We start from the raw sequence: 25,143 nt of genomic DNA on the forward strand, positions 1-25,143 counted from the left end.
AATCATGTTTATAGAACCTATGACAGTTTCTAGAGACAGAGTTATAATTTCTATTTATAAAAATTCACCACATTTTACTTATATGGTCTGCATATAGACTAGTGTTCAACATACAATATATCATTTGGAAGAAAAAGCCCTTATACTCATAATTTTATTAACTTTTATTAGTCTGCAAACCTTGAGATATCAGAGGCATTAATAATCAAAATTTCCATCACCTGGTCAAGTAATCACTTGATTCATTCTTACAGTTGTTACTTTTTTTCTTTTTTTGGTTTACTCTAGGTACAAAATGGAAAAAGCAATGAACAAATGATTCCTAGGTATTCTGTGACCATGGTAGTGTGATGACACGTTGCTTGTCAAGAAAATCTTCTTCCTCCTCGTCTGTGCTGCTCTCAGAAAGTGTCAGCAAAGACTGAATTTCAGTATCTTTTTCAGAAGAGCTGGAAATACATTAAAAGATCAATATACAATATACAGAACCAGGTTTCAACTCTTCATCTATCTTCTGATCAATACTATATGCGTCGAAATCACTGGAGGCAGGCAGATGAGAGGGGTATGTCTCAGAATAGGGCTGTAATTTTCAAAGTGCCCAATATACCAAGCCTCCTTTTAATGAGAAATTCTCATCATTCTCCCTCTCCCAAGAAATAAAGCCACAGTGGTACCAAGGAGAAAAGGTTTTATGGTCTCTGGTTCTGTCTTTCACTGATGATTCAGAAGGCACTTCAGAAACTTGCAAAGCCTCAGGGTCATCATTAAGGATATTCATCATTACATTGGCTGTTTAATAGAATCTCAATGAATAGACTGCCATATAAATCACCTCTTTTGTGTACAGTAAATTAGGACTATGTGGATAGCCAGTCAAGATATGCCAAAACCAAAATAAGGACAACAATTATTTAGTTATTTTATTGTGTTGCATTTTATTGTGGAAAGGAAGCTCTGTTGGAGGGTCTAGTGCATAGGTGTCTGAGGTTTGAAAAAAGAGGTAGGGCGAGGGAACATAGAGGAGCCCGCACAATTCAGACTTTTTGGTCTAAGGTATCTAGATGGCCAGACTATGTATGCACTAAAAAACATAAAATACTTCACTCTGTGGTGGATATAACTGTTCTTTGAATTCTTTGTTATGCCCAATACAGGCTAAATCAGCAGTGCCTAACCCCTGATCTATGAACCAGTACATAGATGCGATTAAAAAAATTTTAACTGGTCCAAGAAGAGAAAATAAGAACAAGGTAATGACATTTTAATGATATGTTTAAAGAACTATGTTTTATTCTGTTACTACTTTCCCCTTACATGCTTGCTATTAAATGTCCTTTCTCTTATGAAATGATGGTGATACTATGTGGCAGGTTTTGTTACTTTGCTTTTAATGACTTTAGGGGAAAATAGTAACTTTACATTGATTCCTTAAAAAAAAAAAAGGTTAAGTGATGTTAGAAATGCAAAATCCAAGATCCACAGCTAAGTGGTCTCCTCCTTCAGAAAGGCACAGTAACACACCTTGACTCCCTTTTACTGCAACGTTAGATGTCAAACCAATCAAAAGAATTTATAATTCAAAAAGGTATTATTTTACATTTTCTTAGTTTTTCTAGAAAAAGCCTCCTTCTTTTTCAAGGAATTCCAGTATGTCAAGAATAGAGTGACATGATAAACTGTGTTTCTTAAGTATTTATTAGTATAACCTATGTTCCTTATAAACTGATCACTATATCTTAATGTTCTTACCTTATGTGAAGCAAGGATGAAATGATAACATATTAAAATATGTTATAATTAATAGTCTGGACTAGATTTCAAAAAAGAAACTTCTCAATATTCTATTCTAAAAACTTTATTCACATTAATGTAATGTACCAAAATTTTTTGGGTTAATTAATGGAAGTAAGGCAATTGTTTTTCAACATAAGAAGAAATGTTGAGGGATTATTAAATTTCTAATGTTCTTTTTTCCATTTTTGACCCACATTTGTTTTGTAGCAGAAAATTCTCTCTTCACAATAAAGTAACACCTTTATAACCCCCTGCTAAATCCTGATAATAGATCAACAAAGGACTCAAACATTTTAAAAAGAATGGCTATACAAAGTATACGATGAGGACAATATATAATAAAGAGAACTAAATAGGACTTCTCAAAATTGTTACTATGCATTATCTTTTCATATAAGCAGGTTTACCTACCTCAGTTCCTCAATTCCACAGGAGCCTTCTACATGTAAGGTCTTAAGGGTAGCTTGACTTATATTCAGTGAATGCTTGTTGAAGACTGGTGACTCTTCCGAGGTTAGGCTGCAAAGTTTTTCTGAAGGATCTGGAATATTTGTGTCATGCATTGTCAACATGTAAATTGAAGAAAACAACACATAGCATATGGATCTGAAAGTTTATCCCAAGTAAACTATGTAGAGTATAAAGAGAATCAGTACAGATTTTTCATTACTTTTCAATTTTCTAATGTTTGTGGGGTGGGCATAATATGAGGTAAGCTTGATTTGAGGTTCTAAATTAGGGCATGGGTATCAAGTCATTTAAATCATATTGACTTTTTAAGCAAATTCCCCAATTTTATTTTTTTCAGCTTAATTGAGATACAATTGACACATAATTTTGTTTAAGGTGTACAATGTGTTTATTCAAAATACTTATATATTACAAAATGATAACCACCACAGTGTTAGCTAACACCTTCATCACATCACATAATTGCCATTTCTTTTTTGTGTGGTAAGGATATTTAAGATCCACTCTCTTAGGAACTTTCAAGTGTGTAATACAGTATCATTAACTATCATCACCATGCTTTACATTAAATCTTCAGAACTTATTCATCTTACAACAGGAAGTTTGTACTCTTTGACCAACATCTCTCCATTCTCCCTACCCCCTAACCCCTGGCAGCAACCATCATTATAGTCTCTGTTTCTACGAGTTCAGCTTTTTAAGATTCTCTGTCAGACTTATTTCACACAGTCATATAGATTTTCAATATAAATTATAACTAAGAAAAGTGTCAAATGTCCTGAGTATTCACAAAATTACAAAGAAAATCAAGTGATCCTCATTAAAGCTAGAATATTGTGCAACTCCTTAACTTGCCTGAAATGCTAAACACTTTATTATCTCATTTTGTCTTCTAAGATATAAAAGTTTTATCCCCACACAGTCTGAGACAAAGCTTAGCCTTGGCAAAGCTGCCCTTGATTTTTCCAGCTTCCTTGCTTTTTCGGGTAGATAATAATTATTTTTATGTGAAAGGGGGAAGCCTTAAACCTTCTCCCTTTTCAAGAAGCTAGGCTTGATTCAGCCTAAGTGACAAACAGTGCAAGTTAAATAAGCAAATATATAAGCAAACATATCTTTATATAAAATACCAAAAAGTCAAGTATAGAAATAAATGATTGCTATATTAGAAAGTCCATAATACCTGCTTTTTGTCATTGATAAAGTTTTAAGAGCCATCTAACCTGTAAGTGAGGTTATACTATGATGGCTTTTGAAATTGTTAAAATTACTGGGTGCTAGTCCTCTCTTCACTTTTATGAAAACCTCAAGTAAACATCATCTTGATCAGAATGACCAAATATCAAACTACAATGTATTATACACTTGACTGAAGAGAAAAATTGTTTGTATGTGTGTGTGTGTGGTTAGAATTAAAGTTTTTGATTCCTCTACTGAAAGTAACAGATTATTGCTGCTGCAAGATAGACTTCAATACATTTACAACCGGAAGTGTCCTTATCTAACCCAATTACTTTCAAATTATGATATGTGGAGAAATTCAGGTGGCTTAAGGAAGAGGCTCCTGTTTCACCACCCCAAAGCGATCTGGAGGGGCTTTTCTTGGTCTCGTTTACATTTGGGTTTCTATTTAAGATTAATTTTGAGAAAAACAAAAGATACCCCTAGCTAAAGTTTTGGTTCCATCCCCACTTGTTGGAGATTAGGAAATTAAGGACCCACAGGGGACTGGTCACTTGTTGAAAATCACACAACCACATGGTTAAAGAGCTGGAACTAGACCTGAGTTCTTTTAGCTCACCAATATTATAAATCACTATGTTCTAGAATCTAATTCCTAGTTTCCAGCTTCTTCCTAGTTTTCCATAAGGTAAAAAATGACAGGTATGCAAAGTACCTTTATATGCCCCAATTATATGGAATTGGTAAGATTACAAGACTAAAACTCAATAATGATGCTTAGATCTAAACAATACCATCAGAAGAGCTATTCGACCTCTGCTAGGTATTTGAGTCCTAACTGAATGAGCATAGCACTAATTCAGATTGTACAAACAAATGAGCCTGCTTTTTGTAAAATTATTCACTTTGATAATTATATTTCAGAATACCTTGTCAAGTTAATAGGAACAAAGGTTGCATCACTTGATTTTCAAGGCAGAGAAAAATAAAACTGCTTACAGCTTAGTGTTAAACCTAAAAAAGGTAATTTTACAAAAACTCAAGTCTCCTGTTTTTCTAATACAGAACCAGGGAAAATTGAATTGATATTTATACTGAAAATTTTACTTTATAACTGTCAAGTCAGCTGATTGTTGATGAATGAATTGAAGTTAAACCTTATCTATCCCTGGAGTAAGAGTGTATGTTCTCTGATCATTGAAGAATCTCTTAAATACAATATTAAAGAATTAGGCAAAGGGCAAAACTTGACTAAATATAAACTTCTAGGTTGTATTCTTAAAATTCATGTCATTTAAAACACAGACATATAACTTTATTCACATAGAAATAAACAATTATATGAATAAAAGAAATGAAGGAAAGAAAAAGGAAGGAACAAAGAAACATTAAAAGCTTAGAAACATTAAAAAGTTAAAAACTTCAAAGAATGGAAACAAAGCAGATAGGCTATTGTCCAATAAGGAACAAAAAATAAGAACAACAAAAACTTCTGAAGGACTAACAAGCAAACCAAAGTTAGGTAGCTGGTCAGACATTAGGGACAAGAAGTAATAAAGGAAAAAGGGCCTAGCCTAGAGACTCCCCAAAGAACACCCCAATGGTAGAAGAATCCTGGGTCTGCACATGTGCACTAGGTAGTCATTGCCTAGTGTCAATCAGATGTCAATTAAGATGACCTCACTTGCCAATCACCTAGGAATGTCTTTGGAAATACCCATCATGGCCCAAATACAAGGCAGACATTCTTGCTTCTGGGTCCTTTATGCCCTTCTGAGTTCTCCTCCTTTTTGTCCTTCTGGGCTCCCCCTTTTGCCCCTTTTGCCCCTCTAGGTTCTCTCTCTTTTTGATGGCCTTGTTGCCCTTTTGTAGATATTCTGGCCCCTTTGTGTTGGTTATAGCGCTGAGACCATGTGCTTCCTTGGGACATACTTTGTCTTTCTCTATGTGCCTCCTTGAGGTATTCTTTGTCTTTCTAAAATATATTTTTAATAAAACTATTAAATTGCAATTATCTGTGATTCTTCACTGTGTCGTCGGAGGAAAAACCGAGGAAAAATGCTAACTACTGGTCTGTGCTATCATTATCCCTCACCCTCCCCACTGCCGTTGGGGTGACACCGAACTCTGATCAGCCCCAGCGGTGACACCTACAAATGACATTCAGCATTTAGGATGGTATGACAATGAGGACACTCTCCCTGTAACCTGTAACCCCGTTCTCAGCTCTGCAACCTCCTGTTTTCCTTTCCCTCTGTCTCTCTTCTTCTCTGTCGCTGTATCTTGCCTTGTGTATCCCGCCATACCTTCTTCCTTTTACCTTCATTCTGCCCACACCCTCTTCCACTTAAGTGGTCACAATATTGATTTGAAGTTAAGTTTTCAAATTATTTAAGTGGCATTGTGGTATGGTGATAAGACAAAGGATGTAGTGCAGACCTGCCAGGGTTTGTGCCTGGGCTCCTGAACACTCAGGGGGCAGTCACATCAGCCATACTCTCAGTTACTGTATCCACAAAGGGGCAATTAAAATCGTGCTTGTCCCCTCCCCCCCACACTTCCCAGAGTAGCTATGACGATCAAATGGAGCAACACTACATATAAAAATGAATAGCAATTATTATTACTGTTGAATGGCTTCATATTCCTTTTATTAGAATTTTTTTTAATACATTGACTTTCACTTTGTATATAGCACTCAATTTTTTTCTGAAATTCGAAGATGCCCTGAAGCAAAAATATTATCATTCTACCCATAATAATCTGATTGTCTTTATAAGCGTTATCTAGTTAATTTGCTAACTATAAATCCCAAGTAGACATTCTACAATTTAACATCTTACTTGATGGTCAACCAATGAACGGAGCCTCCAATGACTTAGGAAGCCACTGACCCACTACGTTACTTCACAGACAGTTGGCTACATCTGCTAGCAAATTTTTGCTCTTTCTTGTTGAAGAAAAAGTACTTTCTTTCATTGTTTGGCTCAGTTAACTACCTTGAACTTATATAAACAGAAAATTGTCATGGGAATTTAAGGACCACAAAAACTCTTAATTCACAAATCAGAATGAGTTTGAAACAAATGAATCACTTTTAACTACTGAAAAGTACATGCTTTAAAGCACATCATTATGAATACTTTCTAATATGCATGTCTTCTGATATTTTCAAAATTTCTTCAGGTTATAACAACATGTAAAAATTGACATGTTATTCGAATATGTTGAGCTTATTAAGTGAATGACTATAATGTTATTTATAAAGATATTTGTGGAGGGAATAATAATATGGCATGAGACACTGTTAACTATAATCCTCAAAGTGACCTAGAAGAAAACAGATTGAGAATGAAAACAACTTTTAGATGTTTTTGACTGAAAATTAGACTTACCAAGAGATCCTTACTATATGCAGAAAGCACACCCACTGGTTCCTTACATAACAGCCTTTTCAGGACTTATTACATGCTAGGCACTGCTGATTGTGTGTGTGTGTGTGTGTGTGTGTGTGCGCGCGCGCGCCTCCTTGCTTCAAACCCTCAGTGGCTTGCCAGGGCTCTTAAAATGACATCCAAATTTCTTATTGTAGAGAGAAATAAATTTTCTTAACTATAATATAATACATACTTGAAGTCAATCATTGGACAATTTTATGATAGGGCCTATTATTACACCCATCTTTCATACACATAACTGATGCAAAGTAAAATTAAGAAAATAGTTTTCCCAGTGTCACCAAGCTAGCAAGTGGTGATCTTGTTTCAAAACTAGTCCTCCGCCGTCATGACGCCCCTCCCCAGAGCCTGGCTTTCGACCACTCTGCTCTGTTGCCCCATCTGTCCTGATTCAGCAGTAAGCTGCACACGCACATTCCCTGCTCTGTCCACCTTGCCTACTTCTGAAATGGCTCTAATTTCAACCACAGCAATCTGAATCAAAGGAGAAACATTTTACTTAATGTAGTTATGTTCTATCTTTTCTTCTCTCAGCTCCTTGGCAAGGTTATTTTCCATAACACTTAGTGGAAGTGGATGCATCCTAGAGTTAACAGAAAATGAGCCAGAAGGTTTGCTGCTCACAAAAATGCAGCTTTCACAGGGATGCAAACACATTTACATTTGTATAAGAGTCGAACTGTGTAGCTGTGTCTGTATGAGACCGAATCTCATGAAGAGTTTTTCCAGATTGCATCCTAAATAACGAAATGTGGGTGGAATTTTTCTGCTCGTTGATGCTAAACAGAATGTAAAAGTCTTGTGCAGAATCAGTGAATTTTCTAGAATACAGCCTGATTTCACTATAGCATCTGTCACCTCACTGATGTTTGGGGTGATTCAGCTGATGCGCTGTCCTTTTTCTTCCTCAGCTTCAGGTAAGTGTCTCAAAGCTGTGCGCTCATTCAAAGCCAATCTTCCCAAATAGAAAGAGAGCCATTTCTGAGTCAAGTGTGTGTGAATGACTGCCTTCTGCTCCTGCACCAGCAGAAAAGCTCTGGCAGTTCACAGACTACGCCAGTGTGTGTCTGCTTTTATATATGAAAAGTTATGTATTCTAGTGAAAATACTGATGTTGGTGTATGAGAAAATGAGAGACACAGGGCGAAAATGAAGCATGTAAGAATAAAAGTGATAAAGGCAATGAAAAAGCTCAGTGGTTAGAAACAAACATACAAACAGATTACTGTTTGTAAGTACTGTATTTCATTTATAAATAATGAAACTTATCAGAGTAAGAAACCCTTCATTTTCTGATTAAAATGATAACTGTATGGTTATCATTTTAGATCCACACTTCATTTTAGAATTTATTTTTAGTGTGAGAACTAGCTCCAAAGATATTTATATGTAATTTTTAGTAATTTAGAGTAAAGCAAACAAGTCATAGATGGGTAAAGATAAATCATTAACTCTCTTCCCACACCTCTCACAAAATGAATAGAAAAAGCAGAAAAATAAAAATAAAATAAAATCATAAGAGGAATCAAACAAAGAAAGGGATACAGTTCACATAATAAACTTAGACAAGGGACAACCAAAAAATTGCACAGAAGATTCACTGAGGTATAGCCAGGTGCCACTGTCTACCCTCTCCCCACTTCGTACCCAATATGCATACAAACTAGGAATAGGAAAAGGAGAGTCAGTACCAACAAGTCTCACCAATACCACACCAATTTGTGGAAAAGAACATGAAGGAGAAGTAAGGAGAAAACATTTGAAATATTTTTTAAAGCCCCTAAAATACTCACCGTAAGATCTTAGCAGATGTAAAAAAAAAAAATTGCAAACCTGCAGGTGTCCCCACAGGGAAAGAACACCCAACTAGGTTCAAGAAAGTTTGGCATTTAATAAAATCCAAAAAAAGATGAGAGAGCCCAGATCCTCCAACAAAGGAGGCTGAGCTCCCTAGTCTTTCATCTACCTTCTCCATGCCTTTGAGCCAGCAGGCTACAGAAGAGTATAATACCTAACCCACAAATGTAGCTCCAAAGAGAAGACTGACAGATCTCAGTACAGGTTGAAAGCATTCCAGGGAGAATGTAGTCTCCCTGTATGAGAAAAGACAGAGGATATGAGCAAAGTCACCCACAATAAGTATGAGTAAGTAAGATACAAGGAAATGATATTACTAGCTATGCAAACAAACAAACCAGAATCCAAGAATCCAGGGCATGCTGAGAATGATTAAATGAAAGACCAGTCTGGTAGAAAACTAATAAAGACTCTAAGAAAATTCTTCATAACCCCGTGGGTTACAAAAGAAATAATTCAAACATTTAAAAAAAATAAAATCAATCTCAAAGATCAGACAACATATCGGACATTATAAAGGAAAAAATTAAATGGTAGCCTGTTTCCGTATTAAATTCTGTACTAGAAAAACACAAGCTATAATGAGATAATTTTTAAAAATTAGATATAAACTGTGAATTAGAGAATCATATTATTATCAATGTTAAATTTCCTAATTTGATCATTATACTGTGATTGTGTAAGAGAATGTCCTCGTTCATGGGAAATGCACATTTTTTGTTGTTGTTGTTAAAAGGTCATGATGTTTATAGTTTCCTCTCAAATGGCTCAGGAAAAAAAAAGTGTTCTGTGTGTGTATACATATATTCAAATAGGGCAAAAGACAAATAGGTAGTAAACTGGGCAAAGCATATACTGAAGTTCCTTGTACCATTTTTGCATTCTTACAAATTTTCTGTAAGTTTGAAATTATATCAAAGTAAAAAATTACCAAAGAAAGTGAAAGCAATACATCTAGAGAGCTAAGTTATTGAGTCAATCAATAAAGAATGAACTAAAACCAGCTGAAAATTGAAATTTTGACATAGAAAACATGCTTGAGAGAATCCCAGTAAATTCAAAGGAAAATAAAAACTGGATAAACAGTTGAAGAAAATATAAGTAAAAGCATTGTGCAAAGAAGATACAACATAAACAAAATAGGTTTCTCAGCAAGAGAAAATCAAATGGAACAGAAAAGCAATTTAAATATATAATAGCAGAAAATTTATCTGAAAATAAAGAGGAACTTATTTTGCAAACAGAGAGAGAACCCTGTGTTCTAAGAAATGTTGAATTATTGAAACTGAAACACAATTCTGATCCAGTTACTGAATTTCAAAGAAATGAATTTTTTTTTTCAAACATCCAGTGAGGAAAGAAGCCTGACACATGCAAGCAAGAAGGTAAAGTAAAAAAAAATCAAGGTGACCTCAAACTTCTTCAGAGCAGAATTCAGACCCATAAAACAATGAATCAGTATGTACAAGGTTTAAGAGGAAAATGACCCAAGGAAATTACCATCAGACAACGTGCTATTCAAATATAAAGGTAGAAGGCATTCTCAAACATGAAAGAACTCAAGTAGTAGAGTTACCATGAGCCCTATGTGGGAGAAAAAAAAAAAATCGAAAATCAAATTCAACCGAACAAAAGCTAAATGGAAAACTTGTGCTAAGGGACTAGCTAGCACCATATTCAGGGACAGAAGACAGTGGAGAAACATCTGCTAAGTGCAAAGGAAAAGAACTGTGATCCACTAAATTAATCTAGCTAACTTACAAATCGATCATTAAAATAAAACATAGACATTCTCAAGAATGCCACAATCATTTTTTGATTCCAGAGAATTTTTTTAAAAGTTTAAAATTATGAAGTCATAGTAAAAATGCTGGTGTTGATTACTTAATCTATATGAATTTTCATTAAGAAAAAAATAGAAACCTTAGGAAAAAAAATAACAGCACTATAATAGGGATGTATTCTATAATGACATGTGGTTAAAAAAGTAAGAAATAAATTAGTTCTCATCTTTTATTATAGGGATCTAATTATTACTGTCTAAAACAAAACCATATAGTTTTAAATGGCCTCAATTGTTTACTGTTTCTCTTCACCTTTTCCTTAACTTTTAAAAACTGCAGGTTGGACCCTATAAATTTGCCAATACGTCATTGTTGATTTTCCGTTGTTGCTGTTGTTGTTTTTCTCTACAAAAAGGCAATTTAATATCTTTGTGGTAAAAAAGTACTTATCTGAAATGTACAATTTCCTTTAATTTCATTTCAATTATTTTGTTAAATTGGATAAATAGATATGTAACTTTAAAAAAGAATGTAGGACATAATTCTATTTTTATAAAATTATCACTCTATTCCCTTCAATCTATTCATTCTTCTAACTATAAATTCTTATATGTATATTTATGATATAAGTAGAGCTGTTTAAAATTATGTTCATCAAGTGTTAATAATAATGATTGTTTTAAGTACTAAGTTTTATGTAGGGATTGTGTGTGTATTTTTGGTATTGCTTAACTCTTTTGAAACCAAGGTGTATTCTTTTTAGGAAAACAGCAAAGTCATTATTCTAAGATGAATATCACTAAAACAGTAACAACAAACAGAACTAAAGAAGGAGCCATATGTGGAATCCACAGGTCCCTGAAAAGTTTCTGTCCTGCCTCTTAGATTTGTAGCTAGCTTCTCTAAAACCACATAAACAACTTTCTGGTGAAAATTAAGATTATTTCTCCTGATGTTTTGCTACTGAATCAGATCTTTACAAATTCAAGAATATGGTTATGATTTACCAGAGTACATCCATTGAGGTTCAGGAAATAGAATGCACAAGCATAATTTCTCTTCAAACTGACTTGCGAACTAGCAGCATTGGCATCAACTGGGTACTTGTTAGATTTGCAGAATCTTAGGCCCCACCACAGATATCTGAGTCAGAATTTGCATTTTAACAAGATCCCTGGAGGGTTTGTGTACACACTGAAGCCTGAGAAACACTGTTTTAAAAGATCTAACAGCTAAATTCTCTAACCAGGTGTTGGGCAGCAGCTTTCATAAAGCTACAGATATTAGCCACTCAGTGGTTTTGTAGAAAGAAGAAAAAAAAATTTTTTTCGGTCTACATGAAGGTTCTTATGCAATACAATTTAACCGTGTATTATGTAGCCTAAGGAAGACTATCTCTGGTGTGGGTGGCATCCACACATAAGATTTTCAGGGTGACATCGGGGGACATCCAAGAAAGCAGACACAAAAATTGATGCTTCGAAGACAGAAAGGGAAACGCTTTTTTGTTTGCTAGCTATTTTCTTGGAACATAATATGAAGAATCGGGCAGAAGGCAGACTTAACATTGTCTACAGTGAAAAAAATAGCATTACCTGCAGAATTTCTCAGCACACTTAATTCTTTTTCCAAATTGTCTAAGGTTTGTTGATCCGCAATGTTGTCTATGGAAGGCTCATTGTGGTCAGTAATATCAATATATTCAATTTCTGAAATTTCAGAAGCAGCTCTAGATAATGGTCGGGCACTTGTACTTCTTGATGGAGGATGAGAGAAGGAATGGCAGCTGGTGCTTCTTTTAACAGCGATGGAAAGTGGTAAATTTGGTGTTGAATGTCTCTGTGATGCCTGGCCTAAAATGAAAAATAAAACTTTTCAAATCGACTGTTTAAAAATTATGAATGAGTGCTTAAAAATACAAACTACCAGTGCCCCAAATTTAGAGCAGTTAAGTATATGCAACAGAATTTATAAAAAAATGAACTTTGATTATCATCCATCTAATTTACCACAATTTGCTAATCTCAAATTACTTTTCCTACGTCATAAAGAACACTTCTGGGTTATTTTTCCCTAATTTTTTCTGCATTTGGAAAAAGATAAACTAATTTTAATACTAACTAAAGTAAAATATCTGTAAACTAGGTCAACTCCCAATCTTATAACCTATCCCAAATGCAGTACCATGTTTCTTAAATTCTAGCATAATACCTCACTGTGCCTTGTAAGAGAAAAATACCCACAGGATAAAAATGGTACCGCTTCCTAGTGAACCAGTTTTACTTGGTGAAGCGTAATTTATTCTTATATTAAAACAAATATGGAGACAAAATAGTCTAGGACACATTTTAAAAAAAAAACATAGATTTTAAAGAAATTGAGATCACATTTCTCATTTTCCTAAATATGAGTTCACTCTCTGCTTCTTTATAGGGCACCTGAGTGGAAAAGTTCCAGAAGCACAGATCTCAGTTAGGTTATTATTTTGTTCTATTAGGGCAGCCACCACTTGATCTTGATATGCTTGAAAGGTTGATTTAAGTGGGTTCTTCAACTTGTGTATTTCTTTCATAGTAGGAAAAAAATTCCTTCAAATCTTATACTAATGCAATGGAATTTAAAATTTGGCATTGTTCCAAGATTTTTTAATAAAGGGAATTTTCAAGATACAAATTTAGAAATGCATAGCACAGGTAACACTTTAAATGTACTGATTCACTGTTCTAATTTAGATAAATATTTATATTAAATATAAATGATTAATATTATAAGCTTGAATTCCCTTAACTCAAATTGGCCTTGTGAAAAATACTGAATTCTTTAGAGAAATACTGTTGTCATTATCATAAAAATTACAATTTGACTGAACAAATGCCATATAGCATTATGCCCAATCTACTGACTCAAAGGAAAATGTAAAATTCAGAAGAGTAGCTACAGGCAGTTGTCATGTATTAAACATTTAATGACTATTGAATTAGTCTTTTTTTTTTTTAACTTTAAAGATCTACTTTGAATGTAGCTTGTAACCTAGGAAGAATCTTAATGCAGTATGTAATTATTTAAGCAATTAAAACTGACTAAGGTAAGTCCCAAAGGGCACCAATTTTAATGAACATTTCAGAAATCAATTTTGAAAACAATTTTTGTTGGAATGAAATTATGAATAAATTAAAATAAGATCCTGACCTTTTGTATCTGTTTGTGCTCAGAGACAATTCTGAAGAAAAATAACTGACAAAAAAATGTGCTTATGTTTTAAGAAAAACAAATGCAAATATCTTTAAGAATTATTTTAATGGCAAGTATTTGGAAATGATTTTCCCTTTTACCTGTAGTATGTAAAGAATCAATGATTTATTCATAACTATCAAGCAAAGCAAACTTGCAATTCCTGCATAATGAAGCAGTAAAAGGAACAGCAATAGAAGAATAAGACAATGAGTATAATAGTAATTCATCTCTATGAATCAAAAGTTCTATAGCTATAGAAAAAGCCACTCTTCTATCTGTATTGTGCTATGTCTCAGTCAAGTAAAATTTAAAAGCAGTTAGAACATTTACTAAAATAAAACAAACAAAAGATATTAGCAAGAACTGGACTTCTGTCAACACAAAAGTAAGAGGTAAGAAAATTTTAACTAATGTAGATGTCTGTCAGAAAATTCAGAAGAGTACATATACTTGCTGAACTCTTATAACATGTGTTGGCCACAGTATTTGAAATTAATTAATCCCAATTAAGAAAAAAAAGTACATAAGAGATGAATCAGACTTATGCTTAACACATGGCAAAGAGACAGACCATCTTTCTTAATGGAAATATGTTCAAAGTGTAATTTAGAGTAACCAACACATAGAAAGAGACAGAAGATACTTCAATTTGGTCCTTGAATCAATTCATTTATCTTACTCATGTGGGTGAGTATTCATTCTTTCTAATGTTCACTGTATAAACTTATTAATGCTATTGCTAGAGTTAAGATCTAAACTGCAGTTAAGACCAGCTCTAATGAGAAAGGCCACTATTGAAGGGATCATTCAATAGTTTTTTTTTTTTTTTCAAAGTCCAGTTTATAGATTATAAACGCAAAAAAATTATTTAAGGAGTAATTTTTGCTAAACTGGCAATGTAATCTTAGGAAATTATAGGTTAACACTGATCACAGTAATACTCTAAATATATTACAAAAAAAATCGTCCTTGGTACTAGCTAAAGAAAATGTGCTCTGTGATTACTAATGAAACCATGCCATATATTGGAAATACGAAATAGAAGGGTGTCTTTGGGTTATATTAATGGGCAAAAGAATGCTGATAAGAATATGAAAAATGAATTACTCACTTAGAATAGTAGTGAATACAATTGTTGTTGCTGTTCTGATTTTAATTAGAATTAATGTTGCATAATCAGACCAACATTAGTTGCATAGTGTTTCAATAACAAATATCATTCTGATCAAAGGACCCAATATTTTATTCTTGAAAAAAATGGCAAAACATTATTGTCTATCGATATTCTTGCTCCACTGTGTAAATTACTGAGAATTTATACATAAAAAATAGAAATGTATTCTCTAAGAGTTCTTGAAACATATATGTAAATATTATTCAGCAGCACGGTTTAGTAAAAAAGAAATGCTAAACTGGGAAGAGAGAACTTTATTGTCTAATCTTACTGAATTAGAAATCAGCTTGTGACCTGAAAAAGGAAAATTCACATTTCACAAGTAAAATTAAGGAGTTGGACAGAATGATGTCTTAAATTCCCTCCAACTCTGTGAATCTATAAATTAGCACCCAATCCAATTCAATTATAAAATATTTATCAAATCCTGAAACTGTCAGGCACTGTCAAGATCTAGGTATTTGAAAGTGAATCAAAAGAAACCATCAATAAAACAAAGAGGCACCCAAATGAATGGGAGAAGATATTTCCAAACAACACCTCTGATAAGGGCCTACTATCCAAAACATATAAATAACTCATACAACTCAACAACAAAATAATAAACAATCCAATTAAAAAAGGGGCAGAGGACCTGAATAGACATTTCTCCCAAGAAGACATACAAATGGCCAACAGACATGAAAAGATGTTCAACTTCACTAGCTATTAGGGAAATGCAAATCAAAACCATAATGCGATACCCCCTCACACCTGTAAGAATGGCTGTCATCAACAGGACAGGTGACAAAAAGTGTTGGAGAGGTTGCGGGGCTGGGGCAGGGAGAGGAATCCCCATACACTGCTGGTGGGAATATAAATTGGTACAGCCACTGTGAAAAACAGTATGGAGTTTCCTCAAAAAATTAGAATTACCATATGACTCATCAATGCCTCTTCTGGGTATCTACCCAAAAAATTTGAAAACATTCATCTGTAAAGATATATGCACACTGATGTTCACTGCCGTACTATTCACAACAGCCAAGACATAAAAACAACTGAAGTGCCCTTCTATAGATGATTGGATAAAAATGATGTGGTACATATATACAATGGAATATTACTCAGCCATAGGTAAAGATGAAATACTGACATTTGTGACAACATGGATGGATTGTGAGATAATGTTAAGTGAAGTAAGTCAGACAAAAAAAAGTTGAGAACCATATGATTTCACTCATATGTGAGATATAAAACTGAAAGCAACAAACAAGACAAAAAACTCATAGACACAGACAACAGTTGCTGTTTATCAGAGGAAAAAGGGGAAAGGGAAAGGTAGATAAGGGTAAAGAGGATCTAATATATGGTGACAGAGGAGATCTGACTTTGGGTGGTGATTACACAATGCAATATACAGATGATGTATTATTGACTTGTATATTTGAAACCTATATAATTTTATTAACTAACGTTACCCCAATGAATTTAATTTAAAAAAAGTGAATGAGACATTGCCCCTACCCTCAAATTGTACTCCAAACTAACACAGTCTTGTTTTCCTGCTTTCCTCATTCAGAAACACTTCCTAAGTGCTTACAGTGTACCAGGCCCTGTTCCATTACCAAAGATGCAACAATGAACAAGACTGACTAGGTCATTGCTTTCTTTCCAACTAAGGGTGGGGTAAGCAGAAAATAAACAAGTAAATAAAAATAATTTCATTTCATGATATAGTCTATAAGAAATATAAGAGAAGGTAAATGTGATTAAGGGACTCAAGAGACCAACATTAAATAGAGTGCTTCGAGAAGGCCTCTCTAAGGAGGTAGCATGCGGGCTGAGGCTGAATAATGGAAAATAATCAATCATATAAAAAAAGAATATGGAGATGAAGGTAGAGGCTTCAGAGCATCCTGGGTCAGAGAAAAGAGCTAAGTGTAAAGCTAAGAGTAAGGTAGGGGTATGTTATGCCTAAGACATAAAGAAAGCCATTGGGGCTGCGATGTGGGAGAAGCTACGGGGCCAACACAGGTACTGTTGTTGTGTGATGCATAGAATTATACTTTTTCTTTCTTCCCTGAGGAGCTGTGGGATGCTTTTAAGCAGATTGACATAGTAAAATTTATGGTTTAAGTTTATGGAAAATATGACTCACTTTCTATAAATTATAAACAATTTTATGACTACAAATATAAACAGTTCACTCACTGACTATAAATAGTAGAATTTGATGGAAATTAATCATAGCAACATGTTTTGTAGAGAGGCAAAAATGAATCTTGGGGAGACAAGTGAAAGATAATGGACAGCTGGCTTGGGTTCATCTTGAACAGTAAAGATAGAAACAGTTTGATTTGGAGTAGATTTTAGAGCTGAAATCAGCAGGATCCAGGGATGAAGAGGGATGTGGTGGGTGAGACAATCAAGATGACTATATGACTCCCAGGTTTCAAACTTATCAATGTTTGAATGATGTTCTCATTTACAGAGATGTTTTAGCAGGGAGTGGATAGAATCAATGGCCTTGCTGCTAAACACACATGTATTTTCATACCTATTATGTTTTTACATTCACAAATTTAAAAAAAAAAAAAACTTTTATAGAAATAGGAATTTCTATATACAGGCATCAGTTCAGAATATAGGATTTCCACAAAGTATGGCATAGCCAGGAATTTTTATTTTATTTTAGGCCACTGAGATAAAGCCATTTCTGTCTATAAAGCTCTTAACTGGTAAATCTTATATATTCTTCAAGATTCAGCTGAAATATCACCTACTAACACCTAGCATATCTATACATTTCAGTGGCAAAGCAACTATTTCATCATCTCCATTTCTAAAAGACTGCATATGTACCTACCTGTATTGTAACTGATCACATGTGCTATTTTTAATTACATGTCACTATCCAAAAGTATGTTAGAGTTCTTTTATCAAACTTATATATAGTGTTTATACATCTGTATAGCAGTTTTCTCACTGTATGATTTTTTGCCTACTTTCTGAACATAACAAGGAGTTGTCGATAAAATAAAGCAAAATCCTGGACCTTATCTTAGCCTCAATGAATCAGAACCTCTATGAGTGAGGTCAAGAAAGCCAGTCGCATTACAACAGGTTTTCCAGCTGATTACACTCGCAGGGATATTTGAAAACCCGTGCACTGGACTCCAAGCTCTCACACTAAGGAATGAGGGCTCATTTTGTATCATCAGTGTCTGGGAGTACCTGGACTCAAAGTCACAAATGTCTTTTATAGCAATTTATTGATTTCAATCGACCATTCTAAATTAATACTTAAAGGCACTTGGCTACTTATTTATAAAGATTTGTCTTAGTATGTATATATCTGAATTTGTTTTCATCAATATACAGTGACTTAAAACAATTCCTTTGACTGCCTCAGAAGGAAGCAACCAGAAATTTTGAAGCTGCTCTAGACCTTGATATGAGAATAGGTACCTAACTATAGAGCCAAAAAACATTTATCATAGATGGATAGTTTTTCTACTAAAAAAAAAAAATCTCTTGTATCCGACTGTTTTGCAACATAAATGTATATAGAAAGCATCTAGTCTAGCCAAGGAACTTTAATCACAGGATTTAGGGCAAGGAAGACATATAAATCTTAAATATCTGGACAAATCATATGTAATTATATTTTTGGCTTGAAGATGGCCTTCAAACAAAGGGAAAGAGCCCTTTTTGTCAAATGTTCCTCCTACATCGTGAGCTCCAGAAGATAGGAAACATGACTTATGCATCCCTTTTTCCCCAGGGCCCAGCACAGTGCCAAGATATTCAACATATCTGTGTTGAATTGCCTTAATTTATTAGTCATCTACTGCAACTTCATATGAAATTCAGCCAAAGCAAACCTACTTTAGCAAGTATTATTGGATAACAATAATGACCTAATAATAATACTGATTATAATGATGTCAAAATTCTCTGCATATACTCACTAGGAAAATATTACAATGAACATGCAACATGTCAAAATAGTTATCCTATAGAAAATCTTGGAAATATTTTGGCTAGAGAATGGAGTTAATGAATTAAATCAAGATCCAAGGATTAACACATTCAGCATTAGATTTAGAACGGAGGTGTCTCACCCACCACTACAAACAGTGATTTTAACTTAAGCCATTCATTTCATAAATGGCTATGTCTGATCATCACATCCAGTGAGAAGTACACAAAACTTAGCATAAAAACAGTTTCCTGAGAGTGTAATGAAACCGCGTATGTTTCATTACACTTTTCATTTGATTGTTCAAAATACATACTATATCTTGAGTTACATTTTTAAAATAGTACTCTCTAATACATTGCTCCAGAAAATAAGTAAGACTATAATTCAGGTTTTTTGAGAGAAATTATAACTATTCTAGTTTTTTTGTTGTGGTGGTGGTACTGGTATAGTGTGGTGTGGTGTGGTTTTGGAAGAAAAATCCGGGGCAGTTTAATGAAAATGATTAAGCTTAAGTTATAAAACTGCAAAAATTAATTTTCAGGTACCTAGTAAAATGCTAAAAGACAAACTAATAGACAAAGTGAGCCACCAATAGGGCACTGTGGTCTGACAGTCCATCTTACCATTCTTTTGCTGAGTTCTACTTGATGGCAGGTTCTGGGCATTCTGCAGAACACCCGAGGCAACAGCATTATCAGCATATGTACTTATGCTGTGGTCTGGGATCCAGTCTCTGTCTCCTGAGAGAAAAACGGTAAAATAATAGAAATTTTAAAAAGGAGAGAAATTCATATTGTTGCTTTATTAGATTTATTGTCGTACCGAATAATATTTAGCTACATAGGGAACATTTATAACAGTGTGGTATATATTACAAAAAAAAATCTCATACAATAAAAACCATTAGGTTCACAGAGCTTGATTAAAAAATTAAAAAACCCTAAATTACAAAGATATTACACACAGAAGTTTGAATAGAAATAAGTATTTTTAACTGTATGTAACAGTATGACATAGAGTATAATAGTTTGTATATGAATGAACACATTTGAATACATAGGAAATCTAAGAATATAGGTGATATCAAGACATAGTATCAAAAGGAAATTACAGAGATATCTCAGAATTCTCATAGATCCTAAGATTTTGAGATTTGTTTTTAATATGGCATTTAAGAATCATCGTACAACACTTAGCAGTTAATGAAGTAATTCAAAGAACAGTTTAGTAAGGGCCACATTTCTAAATGCTAAACATAATCTCTCCCCAGTCTCATTAGTCATGTTCTCTCTCATTCTGACAGTAGCCTTCAATATAAATATGTGGCAACTCACACAAGATTAATAATTTCAGCTGAGAGAATAAAATTATTCTATTCATTGAACAGAATTGCCCAGTATTTTCCAAGATGAGGATGAACTGTTTTTTAAAATGTGTCAGAAAATTGTTAGGTTGGTCCACAGGCCATCTGATTTCATATCTGAATTTACCTGCAGCTGTAATCTTAGTACTGGAATAGCTGCATTCTACACTAGGAGAAGGAAGTAAGTTGAGTATTTCATTCTTATCAAAAACAAAGAACCTTTCAAGTCCTTGATATTTTTCAGTTACAGGCTTACTTCTGAGGGCTATTTCTTGTAACAACTAGAAAACAAAATATTCGACAAAATTAAGTTTATTTCATCTCATCAACACCAAACAGCACATTCATTCACTGAGCACCTACATGTTCTTGGCACAGATTCTGCCCTCATCAAGTTTAAGTTCTAGTAGTGGAGACATAAATAACAACACAACACGTATATGTAGTAAGTTCTGAGAAATGTAGAAACCGCAATTACAGTAATTATCTGAAAGTTCCTATCAATCCAAGAAGCACAGAAGTTTATGAAACAAAATAGTTTTCTTTTCTTCTTTCTTTCTTTCCTCAACATTTTTGCACATACATTACTCTGGAAAGTAGAATTTCTCTCATATGCTGTGCTCTTGAATTAGTGTCTTTGTTTATACATAAAATGATTTCAAAGATGAAAGTAAAATATCAACAGAGATAAATCTGATTCAACCACGGTCACAGACAAAATCAAAGTTAACAAAATGCTCATTGTGAAGCAAATATACATGTAGGAAACTAAGGCAAGAACAAGCTAAGTAACTTGAGTTTATATAGCTAGAAACTAGCAGACATGGGTTTGGAATATAGGTCCGGATGATTTGATGCATAGGCTTATTCCATCACCCTATGAATTCACTTTTTAGATATATTTTCATCCTAGGAAAGAATTTAAATGGATTTTTAAAAAATCCATGAGTCTGGAAGGAAACAGATCAGAGATTCAGAAGTGAGAGCTCTAGATGGACTTAAAATATAATCAGAGTGGCTATCAGTATTGTAAAGTTCCCTAATTAATGCCCAAATACAGTCTGTTCAAGGTGGTAACCAACAAAAAGAAAACTATTATAACTTTATTCAAATTTATAAATCATATAAATGGTAAAATATTACAAAACCAAGTTAGTGACCAATAAATTATCTCCTTCGAAGACAAGTCCAAGTCCACACTACTCACAAACAGCTTAACTGACTCTCCCAGGCACTGAAACCAATTTACAGAACGCTTTCAGCTCTGATGGAGCTCATATTTGGACTAGACGATTGCAAATCTGGAAGGGTTTTTTAAAGCCTTGGTGGACAGGTAAGAGCAGTAAGAGTGGGTCTGTTTTAACCCAAACTCACAAAGTTAACTATTAGTAGTTTCAGAAGCAGAACCAAGAGCCCTTGCCTAGTCCACATTCTTTCTGCCACCTGACCCTACCCCATTGCTACTGCTCCACTTATTTCCATAGTTGGTTTCACCTTTATGAAGAACTCGGTTTTTGCAAACTGAAGTGCAAAGTAAACTGTCTTACTCTATTTGGAAATCAAGTAATGCTGCTGCTAAAAATTGTCCATCCTGCTCACTCTTGAATTTTTTTACTGGAGCACAACAGGTTTCTAAGTAGTTCCTGCTCAGAAGTGGCTTATACTAGGGCAGAAGGAGAATAAAAACAGCTTGTATGTAGTCATTAGGAATGAAAAGAAAGTAGATTCTATCACTATTTATAAAGCACTGTGCTGTACAATGTAATCTTTTACCACATTTTTTTTATAACAGTAGCATAACGGATCAAAATACAAGTAGTTTTTCAACATTTCATGTTTAATTATGAAATGCTTTTAATATGTAGGTATGTATGACCAGTAATACAATCTTATCACACAATTTGATATTAGTAATTTAAAAATTTTGCTACAGATTTCTACACCAAATGTGTGTATGTGTGTGTGTGTGTGTGTGTGTGTGTGTGTGAGAGAGAGAGAGAGAGAGAGAGAGAGAGAGAGAGAGAGAGAGAGAGAGAGAATGTATACCAAATGCCTTTTAATAGGTTACAGAAGATAATGTCTCTCACTAGGACAAGTCAGGCAGGCTTACACCAAATATAAAAGAATTCGGTTTCATATGCTCAGGATTCCTCTCCTATAACACAGCACATTGTGTGTGCAGGTGGCATCTTGCCCTCTTTATGATGCCCTGTGGAAACTATAAAATTAGAGTTCTCGTTTGTTCTCTTTGCAGAAATTCAATCTATGATCAACTGTTTTCATTGGGAGATGGAGAAGAGCAGCTCATCTGCAGTGGGGCTTCATTTTTTTTGGGGGGGGGGCATTTTTTATTGACTAATTTATAGAAATTTCTTTCTAGAAGATAGTGGGATTCACTTTTGCCAGATATATTAGGGTATCAATAGATATGGATCAACATTAAAGTTAATTTTGTGGCTTGGAGATTCCAAGCAAGAAATGTATATTCAAATTCTAAACCTATGCTAAATAAAAGCCCAAGGTTTCTATTTCCAAGTTAGATATTTTATTGACCTGATCCAGATCCCCACAGAAATCAGTTTTCTTTTATCTTCTTGCTTTTATCTTATCTGTCAATATGTCTCCTGGTGAAGTCCTTTGGTTACTGAGCAGACTTTGAGGGATCTAAGGTTTTGCAGAGGTCTCAGTTTCACAATTCAGAAAGGAACAAGGCCTGTCACAAAGTGGACACAGAATCCAATCTCCAGCAAGAGCAGCAGCGGCTCAATAGTCAGGTTTCAACGTGTTTGGTACCAACTTCAGTCTAGGCACCATGGAGATTCATATCAAATGATTTTAAATAGTCATTAAAATGTTCCCAATTTCCAAAGAATTTAACATCTGACTTGTCCAACTTCCAAAGAGTTTGTTAATAGTTGCAATTAATTAAGATTTTTTGCACGTAGAACAGAGATTCAAACATGGTTTTAAAATTTGGCAATAATGCAATAATGACCTACTTTACCTTTTTTTTCCTCTAAGAAACAAAAAATACACCCCTATTTCTTTACTAACATTCTTTCCCATATAACTCAATCTTCAACTACCTTAGTAGCACATTTTAACTTCAATAAGAAGTAATATTTAAGAATATATTGTGTCAATATAAAATTCTTATTGTGCTGCTAACAAAATTTTTAATATAATAAACATAATAAACATAAATAAATATACCGGTGGTGACTTTGTAGTTTTTGAATCTTCAAAGTTTAGCCTTTCATGCAGATTGCTAACTTCCAAGGATTCTTTGAAGTCTTCAGATAATTTCTCCTTAATGGAAGGTGTTTCTAAATTGACACTTGGAAAAGAATCCTTGCTCTCAAGTGATATGCAGAAATCATCAGACTTTTGTTTACTTTCCATATCTATAATTTTCTCTTTGAAATGTCTTTCAAGAAAGCTGTTTTCCCCTAATTTTTCAACAGCAGGGGAATAAACGCAAGGATCCACAATGTTGTCATATTTTATATTTGAAGTTCTTGCTGTCAAAAACACACATTTATAAAAGTTAAATAAACAAAAACAAGTAAATTGATTAATCTGTTTATAAACCAAATATTTTGTGGTGTAAACCTGTATCAATAAACATTATTTTATCAGCATTTCTTTAGGGAGTTCTATGTTAAAATACTTTCATTATGCTTATGTTCATAAGTTATAATCATAATTTACTTACATATTTAAACCTTAATGAGCTAGAGTAATGGAAAAAGGTAAGATTTTATTTTGTAACAAAATCTTGAAATTGATGCAAATTTTTACTCAGGCTGTAGTTCAATTCCCATATTCCTACTGCCTCTCCCACTCAAGTTTTACAACAGTAATTTATGAGAAATCATGTAGAAGGAACCTAATTTTTACATTTTACCTCCTTTCCTTAGCATGCCTAGTGTTGAGAAAAGAGCAAAGGGAACTCTACCAGATGAAACAGCAGCTGGTAGGGGTACACAAAATGTTTAAGCTGGGACACCTGCCTCTGAAAAGCTACAAATGAGTAAGGTTATATTAGTCACCACCTATTGCATCCGTTTTTAATAAATCCTTTGGTTTAGTTCATTAGTTTCAACCTGGCTACACAATGGAATCATCTGAAGGTACTCTTCAAAATGGTCAGTGCATGGACCTGACCCCAAACCAAGTGAATCAGTACACTAGGAGTGGGATTCAAGGATTTTTCACTATTGTTGTTTGTTTGTTTTTCCCTCCGTCAGGTTGTCCAGGTGATTATAATGTGCTTCTAGGGCTGTGAAACATTGGTCTAGATTTTCTGAAGAATAAAAATTCTTTTAAAATTTTTGTACCACATTGCTTTCATTTTAAATCAAATGTATATATACCATCATCCAGATTGAATATAGCTTCATCTGATTATCCCTTATTCTCTTTCCAATATAAATAGCTTATGTGTAAAATAGACAGTTATAAATAGACTCTGTAAAATAGTAGTGACTACAATAGTCTTCAGTAATGTAAATTCTGCCTTGTAGTGCAAAGGACTTACTTGTTGCAATCAAACATTTATATAGGTCGGCAACTACACACAGTATTTAGAACTTCCATTTCCAACAACTATCACTTCTTAAATTGCACAAGAACTATGAGAAATGCAATAACTCATATGTCATAGAAATGCTTTTATAAGATAAACTTTATAAAGGCTATTTAATTTAATGAAACTTCCACAATAATGCTGTACTTTCCTTCTACACTTGCATAGTGCCTTCCTGATGAGATCTGGAGCCCTGTAAAGTCCTAACTTCCCATGTGGGTATATTTTCAAAAAATTTACTTCTGATTACTAAATTTTCTGGGTTTAA

At 33.9% G+C, this 25,143-nt stretch overlaps 1 protein-coding gene across 3 annotated transcripts in view; it reads right to left on the minus strand.

Moving 5' to 3' along the window:
• Positions 1-276: 276 nt before the first annotated feature.
• Positions 277-25,143, minus strand: part of ZBBX (zinc finger B-box domain containing) — a 93,630-nt gene continuing 68,763 nt past the window's right edge. For all 3 annotated transcript variants that reach the window (XM_016128428.2, XM_016128427.2, XM_016128429.2), the window contains exons 15-20: positions 23,501-23,808; positions 20,415-20,568; positions 19,548-19,664; positions 12,145-12,402; positions 2,209-2,338; positions 277-449 (exon numbers count right to left, since the gene is read on the minus strand). In XM_016128428.2, the coding sequence (XP_015983914.2) occupies positions 323-449; positions 2,209-2,338; positions 12,145-12,402; positions 19,548-19,664; positions 20,415-20,568; positions 23,501-23,808 (1,094 nt within the window). In that variant the 3' untranslated portion in view covers positions 277-322. The remainder of the gene's footprint in view (positions 450-2,208; positions 2,339-12,144; positions 12,403-19,547; positions 19,665-20,414; positions 20,569-23,500; positions 23,809-25,143) is intronic.

Source organism: Rousettus aegyptiacus, unplaced genomic scaffold, assembly GCF_014176215.1.
Source record: "Rousettus aegyptiacus isolate mRouAeg1 unplaced genomic scaffold, mRouAeg1.p scaffold_m13_p_4, whole genome shotgun sequence".
Taxonomy (NCBI): Eukaryota; Metazoa; Chordata; class Mammalia; order Chiroptera; family Pteropodidae; genus Rousettus; species Rousettus aegyptiacus.